The sequence below is a fragment of the Melanerpes formicivorus genome, unplaced genomic scaffold (assembly GCF_026170545.1).
Source record: "Melanerpes formicivorus ecotype bairdi unplaced genomic scaffold, bMelFor1.0.p_v2 SCAF_34, whole genome shotgun sequence".
Classification (NCBI taxonomy): domain Eukaryota; kingdom Metazoa; phylum Chordata; class Aves; order Piciformes; family Picidae; genus Melanerpes; species Melanerpes formicivorus.
In genome coordinates, this window is record NW_027142386.1 from 4,294,392 (window position 1) to 4,311,886 (window position 17,495).

Genomic DNA, 17,495 nt, shown 5'->3' on the forward strand with positions numbered 1-17,495 from the left:
AGGAGGGGGACAGCCCCAAGCTGGTGGTGTCCTGGGAGAGGAAATGCTGCCCCCAGCTGCCCAGGGGCAGAGCAGTGCCAAGGGGCAGTGCCAGGGTGTCACACACACACACCACTGTTTATTCCAGGCCCCCACTTACAGCTCCAGGGAGGCTCCTGGGTGTCAGGCAAAGAAAAAGCAACCAAACAAGAGGCAAAGAAGCCCTCACAGAGCCTCCTGCCAGGCCACAGCCCCCTCTGAGAGCTTCCAAAGGAGCTGGCACCTCCCTGGGTGCCCCCCAGAACGCAGCCATGTGCCCCCCTCCGTCTGGGCACAGCCAGGCAGCCTCCTCCCAGGCATCCACCCTGGCTGCAGCACCAGGACACAGCTCCCCAGGGCCAGCACTGGGAGGGTGCTGGGAGAGGAGGAGGTGGCAAGTTTGCCCCCCAAGACTGCCCCTCTCCCCCCCCCGGGGCAAAGTGAGCTCAGGGCTGCTGCAGCCCCCCCTGTGGGCACCAGGCTGGGGGTGCCAGGGCGGGGGGAGGGGGGAGGGGGCCGTGCCAAGAGGCCACCGAAGCAAAGCCATCCCTGAGGTAGGAACAAAGGACTCCCTGAAAGGCAGCGTGGGGGGAGGGGGGAGGGAAGCATCCCACGGGAGCAGCTCCTCTTCCTCAGAGGAAGCACCCAGGGGAGGGGGCTGGGGCGGGAGGGGAAGCTGCCAGAAGCCACAGACACAGAGAGCATGCAGGGGGCAGCAGCATGCGGGGGGGGGGGCAGGGCAGGGGGCACAGGGCCCAGCTGGCAAGCAGGAGCCCGGCTTGGCACCAGGCAGGCTGGCAGCAGAGCCTGCTCCAGGACACCCCACCTGCAGGACACGGGGGGGCGCCCCAAGGAGGGAGGGAGGAGACCCCCAAGGAGGGAGGGAGGAGACCCCCAAGGAGGGAGGGAGGGAGGGGAGAGGAAGGGGAAGGGAGGGGGAGAAAGCCCCCAAGGAGCAAGAGAGGGATACAGACACCCCAAGGAGCAGGGGGAGGGGGGAAGGACATTCCAAGGAGCAGGGGGGAGGGGGGAAGGACACTCCAAGGAGCAGGGGGGTAGGGGGGGAAGGACACTCCAAGGAGCAGGGGGTAGGGGGGAAGGACACTCCAAGGAGCAGGGGGGAGGGGGGAAGGACACTCCAAGGAGCAGGGGGGAGGGGGGAAGGACACTCCAAGGAGCAGGGGGGTTGGGGGGAAGGACACTCCAAGGAGCAGGGGGGTTGGGGGGAAGGACACTCCAAGGAGCAGGGGGGTTGGGGGGAAGGACACTCCAAGGAGCAGGGGGGTTGGGGGGAAGGACACTCCAAGGAGCAGGGGGGTTGGGGGGAAGGACACTCCAAGGAGCAGGGGGTAGGGGGGAAGGACACTCCAAGGAGCAGGGGGAAGGACACTCCAAGGAGCAGGGGGAAGGATACTCCAAGGAGCAGGGGGTAGGGGGAAGGACACCCCAAGGAGCAGGGGGAAGGACACTCCAAGGAGCAGGGGGGATGACGACGACTCCAAGGCCAGGCCAGGGTGGGAAGCAGCCGGAGCAGGGTGAGCAGCTTGGGAAGTTCCTCCTGGAAGTGAAGTGTTGCAGACCAAGGGGCTGTGGGAGAGCTGCCAGGGCAGGAACCCACTGAGGAAGCTCTGGGGTGGCACAGCCCAGGTGGTGCCAACTGCCTCTGCTCAGGGCTCCTCGTGGGGCAGAGTCAGCTCAGTGCCGGCGGCAGAGCTCATCCTGGACCCTGCCCGGCAGAGCTCCTCCAGGGAACCACAGCAAGGTCCCAGCAGAGCTCCTCCAGACACCAAGCTGGGAGCCCACCTGCAGTGCTGGAGCCCAGCAAGGAGCAGTGACTAAGTCCCCCCTGGGCAGCTCTGGAGCCTGGCAGTCCCCTAGGGGGCCTGGCTGTCCCCACCGGGCAGCTCTGGGGACACACACACACATGTGAGGGTCCATCAGTCTCTGGCCACTCTGGGGTGGGTGGGAGTCAGGATGTGGCTAGCCAGGAGCCAGCCATGGAGCACCTCCAAGGGTTTCCCAGGTCAGTAGAAGTGTTTCCTGCTCTGCTCCTGCCACTTGTTGTAGACGATGACTCCGATGACGATGGCGAAGACCAAGGCCACCAGGGAGAAGAAGACAATCAGGAAGAGAGCCAAGCCACTCATGGGCTCCAGCGGGGCCTCCACTGCCAGGGGGGAAGGAAAACAGCCCCTGAGACCCCCCAGAGCCCCAGGGACAGCCCCCCACCCCAGCAACCCCCAGCCCCGCACCCCAGCCCCAGCAGCAACCCTCAGCCCACCCCAGCCCCATTCCCAGCCCTAGCAGCAACGTTCAGCCCACCCCAGCCCCATCCCCAGCCCTAGCAGCAACCCCCAGCCCACTCCAGCCACATCCCCAGCCCTAGCAGCAGCCCTCAGCCCACCCCAGCCCCATCCCCAGCCCTAGCAGCAACCCCCAGCCCACCCCAGCCACATCCCCATCCCTAGCAGCAGCCCTCAGCCCACCCCAGCCCCAGCCCCATCCCTAGCAGCAACCCCCAGCCCACCCCAGCCCCAGCCCCATCCCTAGCAGCAGCCCTCAGCCCACCCCAGCCCCATCCCCATCCCTAGCAACAACCCCCAGCCCACCCCAGCCCCAGCCCCATCCCTAGCAGCAACCCCCAGCCCACCCCAGCCCCAGCCCCATCCCTAGCAGCAACCCCCAGCCCACCCCAGCCACATCCCCAGCCCTAGCAGCAACCCCCAGCCCACCCCAGCCCCATCCCCATCCCTAGCAACAACCCCCAGCCCACCCCAGCCCCAGCCCCATCCCTAGCAGCAACCCCCAGCCCACCCCAGCCCCAGCCCCATCCCTAGCAGCAACCCCCAGCCCACCCCAGCCACATCCCCATCCCTAGCAGCAACCCCCAGCCCACCCCAGCCACATCCCCAGTCCCAGCAGCAGCCCTCAGCCCACCCCAGCCCCATCCCCAGCCCCAGCAGCAGCCCTCAGCCCACCCCAGCCACATCCCCAGCCCCAGCAGCAGCCCTCAGCCCACCCCAGCCACATCCCCAGCCCCAGCAGCAGCCCTCAGCCCACCCCAGCCCCATCCCCAGCCCTAGCAGCAACCCTCAGCCCACCCCAGCCCCTTCCCCAGCCCCATCCTCAGCAGCAACCCTCAGCCCACCCCAGCAAGCCCCAGCCAAGGTTCCAACCTCCACCAGGTGGGGAGGTGACACCACTGAGGTTCCAACCTCCATGGGACCTCAGGAACCATCACCCCAGGTCCAAACCTCCACCAGATTTCAGGTGGGGAGGTGACACCACCGAGGCTGCAACCTCCACAAGCTGCCAGGGCCCAGCACAGCCCATTTAGGCCATGGCCTGACCCAAGTGGAGCAGAACACACTGAGGTGGGCAGGCCAAGGCCCTCCAGGAGCTTCTCTGAGGGCAAGCAGTGCTGCACCAGAGCCAGGTGGTGCCACACAGAGGGTGAGAAGGACCAGCAGTGGAGGAACAGGGCCCTGGACCTCCTGATCCCAGCTGGAGCTGAGGGAGGCTGTGGATTACCCCTCCCTAGAGGTGCTCAGGGCCAGGCTGGATGAGGCCTTCAGCAAGCTGGGCTGGGGGGAGGTGTCCCTGCCCCTGGCTGGGGCTTGGCACTGGGTGAGCTTGAGGAGGTCTCTTCCAAGCCAGCTCCCACTCACTTCCTGGCAGCTTCAGGTTGTCCACCACTGGCAGATAAACTTCTCTGTCCCTCTTCTCCTCCTCTGGTGTCCTCTCCACTGTCAGCTGGTAAAGCTTCAGAGAGATGATGTCGTGGTTGTCTGGAAGCAGAGACACAGCCCTGAGGTGCCAGCCCCAAGGGGGACCCCAAAGTGTCAGCTCCACATGGATCTCACAGTGCCAGCCCCAAGGGGGACCCCAAAGTGCCAGCTCTATGTGGATCTCACAGTGCCAGCCCCAAGGGGGACCCCAAAGTGCCAGCTCTATGTGGATCTCACAGTGCCAGCCCCAAGGGGGACCCCAAAGTGCCAGCTCTATGTGGATCTCACAGTGCCAGCCCCAAGGGGGACCCCAAAGTGCCAGCTCTACGTGGATCTCACAGTGCCAGCCCCAAGGGGAGCCCCAAAGTGCCAGCTCTATGTGGATCTCACAGTGCCAGCCCCAAGGGGAGCCCCAAAGTGCCAGCCCCACATGGATCTCACAGTGCCAGCCCCAAGGGGAGCCCCAAAGTGCCAGCCCCACATGGATCTCACAGTGCCAGCCCCAAGGGGAGCCCCAAAGTGCCAGCCCCACATGAATCTCACAGTGCCAGCCCCAAGGGGAGCCCCAAAGTGCCAGCTCCACATGGATCTCTCAGTGCTACCCCCAAGAGGAACCCCAAAGTGCCAGCTCCACATGGATCTCACAGTGCCACCTCCAAGGGGAGCCCCAAAGTGCCAGCTCCACATGGATCTCAAAGTGCCAGCCCCAAGGGGAGCCCCAAAGTGCCAGCTCCACATGGATCTCACAGTGCCAGCTCCAAGGGGGACCCCACAGTGCCAGCTCCACATGGATCTCACAGTGCCAGCTCCAAGGGGAACCCCTGAGGTGCCACCTCCCAGGTGACTGGAAGCAGAGATACAGCCCTGAGGTGCCAGCCCCAAGGGGAACCCCAAAGTGCCAGCTCCACATGGATCTCACAGTGCCACCCCCAAGGGGAGCCCCTGAGGTGCCACCTCCACCTGGAGCCCCTGAGGTGCCACCTCCACCTGGGGCTCCCCACAGTGCCTCCTCCAGGTGGTTGTGAGCAGGGGGTTGAGTGCCACAGAGGGGCACCACGGGATGCTGTCTGGGGCCCAAGGCTGCAGTTGTGCCCTCCTGAGGGGGGGGCAAAGCCACTTCTGCAGGGCAGGGGATGAGGGGTGAACTCCAGACTCTGCCACCAGAGAACCTTCTAAGCTCCTTAGGCTGCAACCCAAGAGCCCAGGGGAGATCATCTGACTGCAAAGCAAAGGGAACGTGGCAGCACCGACCTCACGTGGTCCCTGCTCATGGTGGTGCTGGTGGAGGAGGCACTGGAGAGGCTGAGAAGCTGCTGCCAGCTCCTGGGCAGAGCTGGGAGAGAGGAGGAACCTTTTGTGGGGAGCCAGCAATGGGCCCAGACACACCAAGCAACAAAGAGCTTTGGTGGGAATGGAGCTCCAGAGGAGCTTAGCAGCTGCTGGAAGAGGCACAAGGGGGTCAGGGTCAGGCCTTGGAGGATTTGAGCTCCCTGAAACCCTCAGCTGCAGCAGCACTGCTTGGAGGCCTGCTTGGTCCTTCTCTTCATGGGGAGGGTGTGATGGCTCTTGGGGGATAGAATCATGGAATGGGGGTGGTTGGAAGAGACCTTGAAGACCATGGAGCCCAACCCTTCACCCAGCACTGCCAGGGCACCACCACCCCATGGCCCTCAGCACCACAGCTCCAGGGCTTTGAACACCTCCAGGCATGGGGACTGCACCTCTGCCCTGGGCAGCCTGGGCCAGGCCTGGACAAGCCTCAAGCAGAGGAAATTGTTCCTCATGGCCAGCCTGAGCCCTGGGACAAGTAGAGGCCATTTCCTCTTGTCTGGCTCCAGCCTCCTTTCAGGGAGTTGTAGAGAGCCAGAAGGTCTCCCCTCAGCCTCCTCTTCTCCAGGCTCAGCTGCTCCCCCCCAGCCCTGTTCTCCAGATCCCACCCATGGCCCAGAGGTGGACCTGGGAGAGCTTCCAGCTGAGCTGGTGGAGCTGCTGTGCTGCCATGGGACTGGCTGACCCCACAGGAGCTCCTGGGAAGAACTCCCTGGACAAAGCCCTGAGGAGAACCTGCCCAGAGCAGGCTTGGGCTCCTCAGGAGATGCTGCACCAAGGCTCCCAATCAGCTTGAGGCTGTTTGAAGCATGGGAAGGTCCTCAAGTGCTTCTGAAAGCCTCAGCAGGTACTGAGCTGCACCTCCTTGAGTGCTGGGGGCAGGGTTGGGCTCCTCACTGCCAGAAGGACTTTGAGGGCTGGAGCAGGGCCAGAGAAGGGCAAGGAAGGTGGGGAAGAGTCTGGAGAAGAGGTCTGGGGAGGAGCAGCTGAGGGAGCTGGGGAGAGGGAGGCTGAGGGGAGACCTTCTGGCTCTCTCCAACTGCCTGAGAGGAGGCTGGAGCCAGGCAGGGGTTGGGCTCTCATGCCAAGAAACAAGGGACAGGACAAGAGGAAATGGCCTCAGGGGAAGTTTAGGTTGAACATCAGAAGAAGCTTCTTCACTAAAGGGGTTCTCAAAGCCTGGCCCAGGCTGCCCAGGGAGGTGGTGGAGTCCTGGAGGTGTCTGAAAGCCTCAGAGCCGCGGTGCCGAGGGCCACGGCTCAGCCCCAGCCCTGCTAAAGCCAGAGAAGGGTTGGGCTGGATGGCCTGGGAGGGCTTCCCCAGCCACACCCACGCCAGGCTCAGCCATGCCAAGGTGTGCAGGAGCCACCTGGGAAGCCAAGCAGCAGGGCAGTACCTGAGAGGTCTCCAGTGACAGAGGAGGTGCCAAAGTAGTAGCCGCGGGGCAGGCGCACGCCCGGCACGTCGATGCACTCCCTCCACTCGTGCTTGCCCTCGATGTCGATCAGCACCTGCCACCAGAGCAACCTCCTCCTGAGCCTGCTCCTCTACAACCACCTCCCCTAGAAGCAGCTTCTTCAGTAAGCAGCTCCCCCCAAAGAAAATGAAGACCCCCCTAGAAGCTGCTCATCTAGAAGCAGCTCTCCCAGAAGCAGCTCCCCGCTCCAGAAGCAACTGAAGCTCCTCAAGAAGCTCCCCCAGAAGCAGCTCCCCCCCAGAAGCAACTGAAGCTCCTCAAGAAGCTCCCCCAGAAGCAGCTCCCCCCCAGAAGCAACTGAAGCTCCTCAAGAAGCTCCCCCAGAAGCAGCTCCCCCCCAGAAGCAATTGAAACTCCTCAAGAGGCTCCCCTAGAAGCAGCTCCCCTCCCAAAGCAGCTCCCCCAGAAGACATTGAAGCTCCTCCAGAAGCAGCTCCCTAGAAACTGAAGCTCCTTCAGAAAAAGCTCCCCCCGAAGGTGAAGCTTCACTAGAAGCTGAAGCTCCTCCTGAACCTCCCCCAGAAGCTGCTAAAGCTCCTCTAGAAGAGGCTCCCCCAGCAGCAGCTCCCCTAGCAGCAGCTCCTCAAGAAGCTGAAGCTCCCCTAGAAGCCAACTCTCCCCCCAAGGCTGCTGAAGCTCCTCCAGAAGCAGCTCCCCTAGAAGCTGCTGAAGCTCCTCCAGAAGCCAACTCTCCCCCCAAAGCTGCTGAAACTCCTCCAGAAGCTAAATCCCCCCCAGCAGCCACTGAACCTCCCCCAGAACCTGAATCTCCCTCAGAAGTGGAATCTCCCCCAGAAGCAGCTGAAGCTCCTCCAGAAGCTGAAGCTCCCCCAGCCCAGCTCCCTCAGAAGCTGAAGCTCCCCCAGGAGCTGCTGAAGCTCCCCCAGCCCCAGCAGCCGAACCCCCCCGTGCCCAGCCCCTCACCGTCAGCCTCCTCTTGACGTAGCGGATGACCAGGAAGGTGTCGTGGTTGAGGTTCCTGACCATGGCTGTGCAGCCTCCCAGCTCGGTGGGGCGCCCGTCCCGGTCGTGGTCGTAGGTCAGGGAGCCGTTGTTGACCATGGCCGAGATGTAGGGGAAGACACGCTGCCAGGGGCGGGGGGCAAGGCTGCCCGTCAGCTCTGGGGGTCCCCACGCCGTGCCCACCCGCCCCAGCGCGGCTCCAGGCAGCCCTGGGTGACCCCAAGACTCCCTTCAAGCCTTGGGGACCTCGAGAGTCTTCCTCAGCAGGAGAGCAGAAGGATCCTGCCCCAGGCCCTGCCTCCCTCCACCACCCCTGGCTCCCCCTGGCCCCCTCCAGCTCCTCCTGGCTCCCTCAGTACCTCCTGTCTCCCTCCGGGCCACCCGGCTCCTTCCGGCCCCCCTGTCTCCCTCTGCACCCCCAGCTCCTTCCACCCCCCCTGGCTCCCTCTGGCTCCTCCTGGCTCCCTCCGCACCCCCTGCCTCCCTCCACCCCCCCCGACTCCCCCTGGCCCCCTCTGTCTCCCTCCGCACCCCCTGGCTCCCCCTGGCCCCTTCTGGCTCCTCCTGGCTCCCTCAGCACCCTCTGCCTCCCTCCACCCCCCCAGCTCCCCCTGGCTCCCTCCGTGCCCCCTGGCTCCTCCTGGCTCCCTCCACCCCCCCCGGCTCCCTCCGGCCCCCTCTGGCTCCCCCTGGCCCCTTCTGGCTCCTCCTGGCTCCCTCAGCACCCACTGGCCCCCTCCACGCCCCCTCAGCACCCCCTGCCTCCCTCCACCCCCCCTGGCTCCCCCTGGCCCCCTCTGTCTCCCTCCGTGCCCCCCGGCTCCCGCCGCCCCCCGCCCCGGCCCCCCTGGCTCCCTGACACCCAGGGTGGAGGACAAAGGCTGGCCAGGAAGCCTCTGCTGGCTCCCCTCGGGATTTTGGGGCTCACATCAGGATTTTGGGGTTCACACGGGGCTCACACTGGGATCTGGGGGGCTCACATCAGGGTTTATGGGGTTCACACTGGGATCTGGGAGGCTCACATCAGGATCTGTGAGGCTCACACTGGGATCTGGGAGGCTCACATCAGGGTTTATGGGGTTCACACTGGGATCTGGGAGGCTCACACTGGGATCTCTGGGGCCTTATCCAGAGATTTCAGGGCCCACCTCAGCATTTTGGGGCTTACATTGGGATCTGTGAGGCTCACACCGGGATTCTGGGGCTCACATTGGGATTTTGGGGCTCACACTGGGATCTGTGGCTTATCAGGACTCTGGGGTTCACATTGGGATCTGTGAGGCCCACCTCAGCATTTTGGGGCTCACATTGGGATCTGTGAGGCTCACACTGGGATCTGAGGCTCACCTCAGGATCTGTGAGGCTCACATTGGGGTCTGTGAGGATCACATCAGGATTCTGGGGCTTACATCAGGATCTGTGAGGCTTACACTGCGATCTAGGGGGCTCACATCAGGGTTTATGGGGTTCACACTGGGATCTGGGAGGCTCACCTCAGCATTTTGGGGCTCACCTCAGGATCTGTGAGGCTCACACTGGGATCTGAGGCTCACCTCAGGATCTGTGAGGCTCACATTGGGGTCTGTGAGGATCACCTCAGGATCTGTGAGGCTCACATTGGGGTCTGTAAGGATCACATCAGGATTCTGGGGCTCACATCAGGATCTGTGAGGCTTACACTGGGATCTGGGGGGCTCACATCAGGGTTTATGGGGTTCACACTGGGATCTGGGAGGCTCACAGCAGCATTTTGGGGCTCACTGGGATCTGTGAGGCTTATCAGGATTCTGGGGTTCACATTGGGATCTGTGAGGCTTAGACTGGGATTCTGGGGTTCACACTGGGATGAGGGAGGCTCACACTGGGATCTCTGGGGCCTTATCCAGAGATTTCAGGGCCCACCTCAGCATTCTGGGGCTCACACTGGGATTTTGGGGCTCACCTCAGCATTCTGGGGCTCACACTGGGATCTGTGAGGCTCACATCAGCATTTTGGGGCTCACATTGGGATTTTGGGGCTCACACTGGGATTCTGGGGCTCACACTGGGATCTGTGAGGCTCACATTGGGATTCTGGGGCTCACACTAGGATTTTGGGGCTCACCTCAGCATTCTGGGGCTCACACTGGGATCTGTGAGGCTCACACCAGGATTCTGGGGATCACACTGGGATTTTGGGGCTCACACTGGGATTTTGGGGCTCACACTGGGATTTCTGGAGCTCCTATTGGGATTTTGGGCCTCATATAAGGAGCTGTGAGGCTCACATCAGGATTCTGGGGTTCACATCTGGATTTGGGGGCACACATGGGGATCTGAGGCTTACACTGGGATTTTGGGGTTCACATGGGGATCTCTGAGGCCTTATCCAGAGATTTCAGGGCCCATACAGGATTTTGGGGCTCACACTGGGATTTATTGCATTCACATTGGGACCTGAGGCTCCCATTAGGATTTGGGGGCTCACATTAGGATTCCTGGGGCCTATCCCAAGACTTCAGGGGCTCAGCCTAGGATCTGTGAGGCTGACTCCAGGATTTCTGGGCTCACATTGGGACTTCTGGGGTTCACATTAGGATTTTGGGGTTCACACTGGGATGTGGGAGGTTCACACTGGGATCTCTGGAGCCTTATCCAGAGATTTCAGGGCCCACCTCAGCATTTTGGGGCTCACACTGGAATCTGTGAGGCTCACCTCAGCATTTTGGGGCTCACACTGGGATCTGTGAGGCTCACCTCAGCATTTTGGGGCTCACACTGGGATTTTGGGCCTTGCCCAAAGGTTGCTGGGCTCACACTGGGATTTTGGGGCTCACACTGGGATCTGTGAGGCTCATCAGGACTCTGGGGTTCACATTGGGATCTGTGAGGCTCACACTGGGATTCTGGGGCTCACACTGGGATCTGTGAGGCTCATCAGGATTCTGGGGCTCACATTGGGATTTTGGGGCTCACATTGGGGTCTGTAAGGATCACATCAGGATTTATGGGGTTCACACTGGGATCTCTGGAGCCTTATCCAGAGATTTCAGGGCCCAGCTCAGCATTCTGGGGCTCACACTGGGATCTGTGAGGCTCACCTCAGCATTTTGGGGCTCACACTGGGATTTTGGGGCTTACCCAAAGGTTTCTGGGCTCACATTGGGATTTTGGGGCTCACAATGGGATTTGTGAGACTCATCAGGATTGTGGGATCTGTGAGGCTCACACTGGGATTTTGGGGCTCACATTGGGGTCTGTAAGGATCACACTGGGATTTCTGGGGCCTTATCCAGAGATTTCAAGGCCCACCTCAGCATTTTGGGGCTCACACTGGGATTTCAGGCCCCACCTCAGCATTTTGGGGCTCACATCAGGATCTGTGAAGCTCACATAAGGATTTTGGGGCTCACACTAGGATTTCAAGGCCCACATCAGCATTTTGGTGCTCATATTGGGATCTGTGAGGTTCACCACAGCATTTTGGGGCTCTCACTGGGATCTGTGAGGCTCACATGAGCATTTTGGGGCTCACACTGGGATCTGTGAGGCTCACACCAGCATTCTGGGGCTCACATTGAGATTTCAGGGCCTACCTCAGCATTTTGGGGCTCACATTGGGATTTCTGGGGCCTATCCCAAGACTTCTGGGGCTTAGCCTAGGATCTTGTGAGGCTCACCCCAGGACTTCTGGGGCTCCCCCAGAGATGTCTGGGCTCACATTGGGATCTCTGAGACTCACCCCAGGAGTTCTGGAGCTCACCCCAGGGTTTTTGAGGCCTACCCCAAGATTTCTGGGGCTCACACTGAGATTTCTGAGGCTTATCCACAGCCTTCTGGCCTCACCCTGGGACCTGTAAGACTCACACCAGGAATCCTGGGCTCAAACTTTTTGGGGCTCACCCCCTGGCAACTCCTGGGAGCTGGATAAAGGCAATTCCATGCCTGTGACCCCCAAGAAGTTGGGGGAGGTTGCACCCTGGCTGGGTCAGTACCTGGTTTCCAGGGCTGTACCTCCTCTTCTGAGCCTGTCCAGGTTATGGCAAAGCAAGAAAGAGCACAGACAGAAGCAAGAGGGTCACAGATTGGACTTTAGTGTCACCTGCAACCTGGAGGTGGCCTCTCTGGAGGGCTCAGAGGTAGCAGAAGCTAAAGCAAGGAGGAGGTTCAGGTGTTAGGTGCTGAACCCCCCACCCCCAACACAAGACACACAGCAAGAAACTGCCTCTGGCAGGTGGCAGCCAACCCAGCAGCTGGCACCTGCAGCACTTCTCCTCCTCACACAGGAGCCAGCACCCCAAAGAGGGGACACAGAGGGCAGGACAGCTCCTTGGGGACCCACAACTATCCTGTCCCTCATCCCTCTGCTCTTTTTGCCTCCTAAAGGGGAGAGAGGAGGCAGCTGTGGAGCCAGGCAGCAGGGTGGGGAAGAAAAGGAGCAAAGAAGTCGTGGAGGAGCCAAGCCTAGAAGGGGTCAGAGCCAGCTGGGATGGGCCTGGAGCAAGCTGGGCTGGAAGGAGAGGTCCTTGCTCGTGGCATGGGGTTGGAATTAAGACCTTGGAAGGTCCTTTCCAAGCCAAACCATTCCAGGGTTCCTCCACCTTTACCTTCTCTGGGTGCTCCCTCCAGCTGCAGACTGCACCAAGGAGCCACAGCCCAAGCTTCTACTCCTGATTTAGGACCTGTAGGGAGCTGGCAGTGCTGGGGGACAGGAAGGTGCCCAGGAGCCAGCAATGTGCCCTGGTGGCCATGAAAGCCTCAATGGTGTCCTGGGGGGCATCAAGAAGAGTGTGGGCAGCAGCAGGTCAAAGGAGGCTTTCCTCATCCTCTTCTCTGCCCTGGGGAGGCCACAGCTGCAGCCCTGGGTCCAGCTCTGGGCTCCCCAGCTCCAGAGGGACAGGGAAGTGCTGGAGAGAGTCCAGGGCAGGCTGGGAAGCTGCTGAGGGGCCTGGAGCAGCTCTGGCAGCAGCAAAGGCTGAGAGCCCTGGGGCTGAGAGCCTGCAGAAGAGCAGCCCCAGAGGGCAGCTGAGCAATGCTCAGCAAGAGCTGAAGGAGCTGGGGGGGGCAAGAGGCTGGGACCAGGCTCTGCTGAGTGGTGCCCAGGGCCAGGCCAAGGGGCAAGGGGCACAAAGTGGCAGCCAGGAGGTTCTGTTTGCCCCTGAGGAGAAAGTTGTTTGGTGTGAGGGTGCTGGAGGCCTGGAGCAGGCTGCCCAGAGAGGTTGTGGAGTCTCCTGGTGTGGAGAGCTTCCAACCCCCCCTGGGCATTGTGCTGCTGGGCAGGCTGCTGTGGGTGCCCCTGGTGGGGCAGGGGGGTTGGACTGGGTGAGCTCCAGAGCTCCCTTCCAGACCTCACCATGCTGGGATTCTGTCACTCTCCTGCTCTGGAAGCCTTTTCTCTGGGTACAGCTGAGCACAGAACCACCTCTCAGAAGGAAAGGAAACCAAAGCATGCAGAGCACACAGGGACAGGCAGCAGAGAGGAAGCACAAAGTCACCTTGGGGCAGCCAAGAGCTGCAATGAAAGCCACACAAGCCCAGGCCATGCTTCATGTGCAGCTCCTTTCTCCTTCCCAGCTCACCTCCTGCTGCTTCTCCTCATTGGGGTAGGTGTCCACAAACACTCCCAGGCCCAGGAAGTTATCCTTGCTTCCAAACACAGGTCCTAGAAGGAAAGGATAAGGCTGGTAAGGTCTGGTGGGCACTGAAGATGCTGAGGGGCCTGGAGCAGCTCTGTGAGGAGCAAAGGCTGAGAGCCCTGGGGCTGAGGGCCTGGAGGAGAGAAGGCTGAGGGGAGAACTCCTGGCTCTCTACAGCTCCCTGAAAGGAGGCTGGAGCCAGGTGGGGGTTGGACTCTCCTCCCAAGGAATAAGAGAGAGAATGACAGGAAATGGCCTCAGGGGAGGCTTAGGTTGGAGATGAGGAAAAACTTCTGCACTGCAGGAGTGGTCAGGGATTGGCAGAGGCTGCCCAGGGAGGTGGTGGAGTCCCCAGCCCTGGAGGTGTTCCAGAACCCTGTGACCATGGCACCTGGGGCCATGCTTTGGTGGCCATGGTGGTGCTGGACTTGATCTCAGAAGGCTTTTCCCACCCAAACCATTCCCTGCCTCTATGCCAGGGCTGTGCCACCTCTGTAGAGGCCACAGAGCTCTACACAGCCTTGAGTGCCCAACCCCCCCGAGGCAGGGGCTCAGCAGAGCAGATTAAACCCCAAGCCCTCCCTCTGCTGCTCAAGGATCAACCTTCCCCTGCCTCTTGAAGGAGCCTCCCAATGGGACACCCCCAGCTGAACAACAGGGCAACACAATCCCCACTCCACATCCCCCTGAGCTGACCCCAGAGGCAGCCTCAGTGCTGCTCCCTCTTCACCTATCAGGGACTCAAAGCCTACAAATTCCCCTCCCTGTGGCCCTCCCAACCAAGCCTCCAGCCCAGGAAGGGCAAGCTGGCTCCTTGAGAAGGTGGCCATGTGTCACCCAGCCAGGCCCCCTGGGGCATGGCCTCCCCCCAGCAGCTGCCCTACCTGGCTGCATGCGGTCCTTGGTGTACCAGATGGCAAAGCCATCTCCATTCAGGTTCTTCTTGCCCTGCCCATGGATTTTGAAGTGCACCTGCATCTCCCAGTCCCTCAGGTAACAGGGCTGCAAGAGGAGAGAGGGGAAGAGGGGCCATCAGGGTGGCCCTCACACCACCACAACCCCCCAGGGAGGCTGTGGAGCTTCCTTCCCTGGTGACTTTCAAGCCCCATCTGGATGTGCTCCTGGGTGACCCTGCTTGGAGTGGATGATCTCCAGAGGTCCCTTCCAGCCCCTAACACGCTGGGAAGGTCCAGCAGAAAGGGACCAGCAGAGCCTGGAGCTCCCCATTTCCCTTCAGGGCTCCAATGCTCTTCCCACAGCTGTGGAAAGCTGTGGGGTGGTTCTGTGGTCAGGAGAATCCCCAAATCCAGCCTGCTGGAGCTGGAAGGGAGCTCTGGAGCTCACCCAGCCCAACCCCCCCTGCTCCAGCAGGGCTCCCACAGCAGCTTGCCCAGCAGCACAGTGCCCAGGGGGGGTTGGAAGCTCTCCAGACAATGGTTGGCCTGGGTGACCCTGAAGGGCTTTGCCAGCCAAACCCCTCTGTGTGGGCACAGCAGGCACACTCTGGCTGTGGGGGGCCCAAGAGAGACCCCAAGATGGTCAGGACACCCCGAAGTCACACACATTTCCCCCTCCCCCAATGAAGGGGAGCTCAGCCCTTGCAGGAGCTGCCACACCAAAGGCCAGAAGCTGAAGCCACCACTGCTGCCCCCCAGCTCAGAGCCCCCATTGCCCTTCCCTGCTCCACTCCACACCCCCAGCCAGCTTCCCACCACCCCCTCCCTACAGCCCCCACAGCTCACCCTGCCTCCCACCACCACCTTCACCCAGACCCCCAAACCTCCCCAGCCCAATCCTCTGTCCCCACAGACCCCCAAAATCATCCCACCCCCAAACTCCTCATACCTGCTGGCCTGGACCCCCACCCTCCCTCCCTCCCTCATTTGGGCTAGGCCTGCTCAACCTCCCCCCCAGAACACCCTTCCCAACCTCAGCAAGATCCTCCCAGCTCAAACCTTCCCTCCTCCAAACCCTACCCATACATTCATAGCCCCAGCCCCCTCACTGAGGTCATTTCCCCCCCCCCCCCCAAGCCTCCCCTACAACTCTCCCCTGGCCCCCACGTACCCCAAACGCTCCTCCACTGCCCCTCGACCTGTCCTGACCCCACTCCCACGAGAAAGATCCCACGGTCCGGGCTCCCCGCTTCCCATCACCCCACCCCACAGCCCCATCTCCTCCCCCCCCCATCCCACCCTCACAGATGGAGACCCCACGGCCCCAGGCCCCCTCCCCAGCCCATCCTGGTGTCCCCCTCTCACCACCCCACCACCACGGGGGGTTCCCTACAGCCTCAATCTCCTCCAACCCATTCTGGTTCCCCCCCAGCACGCAGAGCCTCCCCCGGCCCCCTCCTGTCCCACCCGCACGGGGGGCACCCCAGGGCCCGGACCCCCCCTCCTCGCCATGCCCCCTCCCAGAGGGGGCACGCCCGAGGCCAAGCCCCCCTCCCCATCGTGTCACCGCTGCAGGGGGCGCCCCACGGCGCCGACCCCCTCGGGACTCACCACGCGGTTCCAGACGGCTCCCTGCTTACTCTGCACGTCGGGGGTCAGCCGGATGTACTGGGTCATGACCATGGCGTTGCCCAGCAGGTCCCACAGCCCCGAGCTGGCCGAGCCCACACCTACGGCCCGCGCACACACACACCCCGTCGGTGCCGGGCAGCGGCGCCGGGCAGCGGGCTGCCGTCCCGCCGCTCCCCCGCGCCCCACTCACCCTGGTAGGGCTTGGAGAGCGAGTGCTCGCGCTTGAGGTGCTCCTCCGTCTGCTCGGCCCGCGAGCCGCCCAGCCCCAGCGCCACGGCCAGCAGCGCCAGCCCGGCCCGCCACCGGCCCGCGGCCGCCATCTTCCCTCCGCCCCCCCGGCCCGCACGCTCATTGGCCCGCACGCTCATTGGCCCGCACGCTCATTGGCCCGCACGCTCATTGGCCCGCACGCTCATTGGCCCGCACGCTCATTGGCCCGCACGCTCATTGGCCCGCACGCTCATTGGCCCGCACGCTCATTGGCCCGCACGCTCATTGGCCCGCACGCTCATTGGCCCGCACGCTCATTGGCCCGCACGCTCATTGGCCCGCACGCTCATTGGCCCGCACGCTCATTGGCCCGCCGGTTGGCTGCGCTGTTTGTCAGCTGGGAGGCGGGGAGAGCGCGAGGCACGATAGGCAGCGTGGTTCTGCGCGCCTTAAGGGCACGGCGGGGGCACCTGCCGCCGGGTCCTAGTGCCCCGCCGGGTCCTAGTGCCCCTCCGCCAGGGCCTATCGTTCCCTCCAGGTCCTAGTGTCCTCCTCTACGTCGTAGTGTGCCGCCAATCCTAGTGCCCCCCCCTCCTCTAGGTCCTAATATCCCAGTAGTCCCAGTGTCCCCCTACAGGGTGTTAATGTACCCCCAGTCCCAGTGTTCCCTTCCAGGGTCCTACTGTCCCCTCTGGGTCATAGCGTCCCATCAGTCCTAGTGTCCCGCTCCAGGGTCCTAGTTTACCCCCATCTCTAGTGCCACCTCTGGGTCCTAGCATTCCCCCTCGTCCTAGTGTGCCCTCCCACAAGGTCCTGACGTCCCCCCACCCCTACCATCTCCCCATTTCCTCCTGTGTCCCCCCAGTACATCTAGTTCCCCCCGGTCCTAGTGTCCTCCCCTAGGGTCCTATTGTCCCCCCTAGTCCTAGCGCCCCCACATGGCCGAGCGCGCCCACTACAGCAGGTCCTGGCGTCCCCGCAGTCCTCGCCTGTGTCCCCTCCCAGGTCCTAGTGTCCCCACCCCTCTCTGGCCCTAGTGTTCCCCAGGTCTTAGTGCCCTCCCCAAGGCCCAGCGTCTCCACGTCAGTTCCACTCAGGTCTTGGAGTCCAATCTTCCCCTCGCTTCCAGGTCCTAGTGCCCCCCCTCCTGGTTCTGCTAACGCAGTGCCCCCTGCCCCAGTACTAACGTCCCCCTTCTAGGCTCTAGGGTATGTGTCCCCCCTGCCCTGGTCCTCGTTTTCCCCCTGGTTCTAGTGCTCCTCCAATTCAAACATCTCCCTCCCTACCCCAGTTTCCCCTCCAGGCCCTAGTGTCCTCCCCCGGCTCCTTCCATTCCTCCCCAGGTCCTAACGCCCTGCCAGCCCCAGTGTAGTGCATCCCCTCAGCTCCTAATGCCCTCCCTGGTCCTAGTGCGCCCCCTAGCTCCTACTGTGTAGTGCATCCCCTCAGTTCCTAACGCACTCCCAGCTCCTAGTGCGCCCCCTAGCTCCTACTGTGTAGTGCATCCCCTCAGCTCCTAATGCCCTCCCTGGTCCTAGTGCGCCCCCTAGCTCCTACTGTGTAGTGCATCCCCTCAGCTCCTAACGCACTCCCAGCTCCTAGTGCGCCCCCTAGCTCCTACTGTGTA

General features: G+C 62.5%; 1 protein-coding gene across 2 annotated transcripts; it reads right to left on the reverse strand.

Annotated features, from left to right (window-relative positions):
- Nucleotides 1-98: 98 nt before the first annotated feature.
- On the reverse strand, nucleotides 99-15,984 carry LMAN2L (lectin, mannose binding 2 like). Of its 2 annotated transcripts, XM_068156611.1 has the most exons (9): nucleotides 15,849-15,984; nucleotides 15,638-15,756; nucleotides 14,015-14,132; nucleotides 13,074-13,156; nucleotides 11,490-11,522; nucleotides 7,477-7,638; nucleotides 6,472-6,586; nucleotides 3,687-3,806; nucleotides 99-2,185 (listed from the first exon to the last, which is right to left on the reverse strand). In XM_068156611.1, exons 1-9 carry the CDS (start codon nucleotides 15,976-15,978, stop codon nucleotides 2,043-2,045), a joined length of 1,023 nt encoding a protein of 340 aa, XP_068012712.1. In that variant the 5' UTR covers nucleotides 15,979-15,984; the 3' UTR covers nucleotides 99-2,042. The 2 variants fall into 2 exon arrangements, with proteins under 2 accessions (XP_068012712.1, XP_068012714.1); XM_068156613.1 differs by lacking the exon at nucleotides 11,490-11,522.
- Between the last annotated feature and the right edge of the window lie 1,511 nt (nucleotides 15,985-17,495).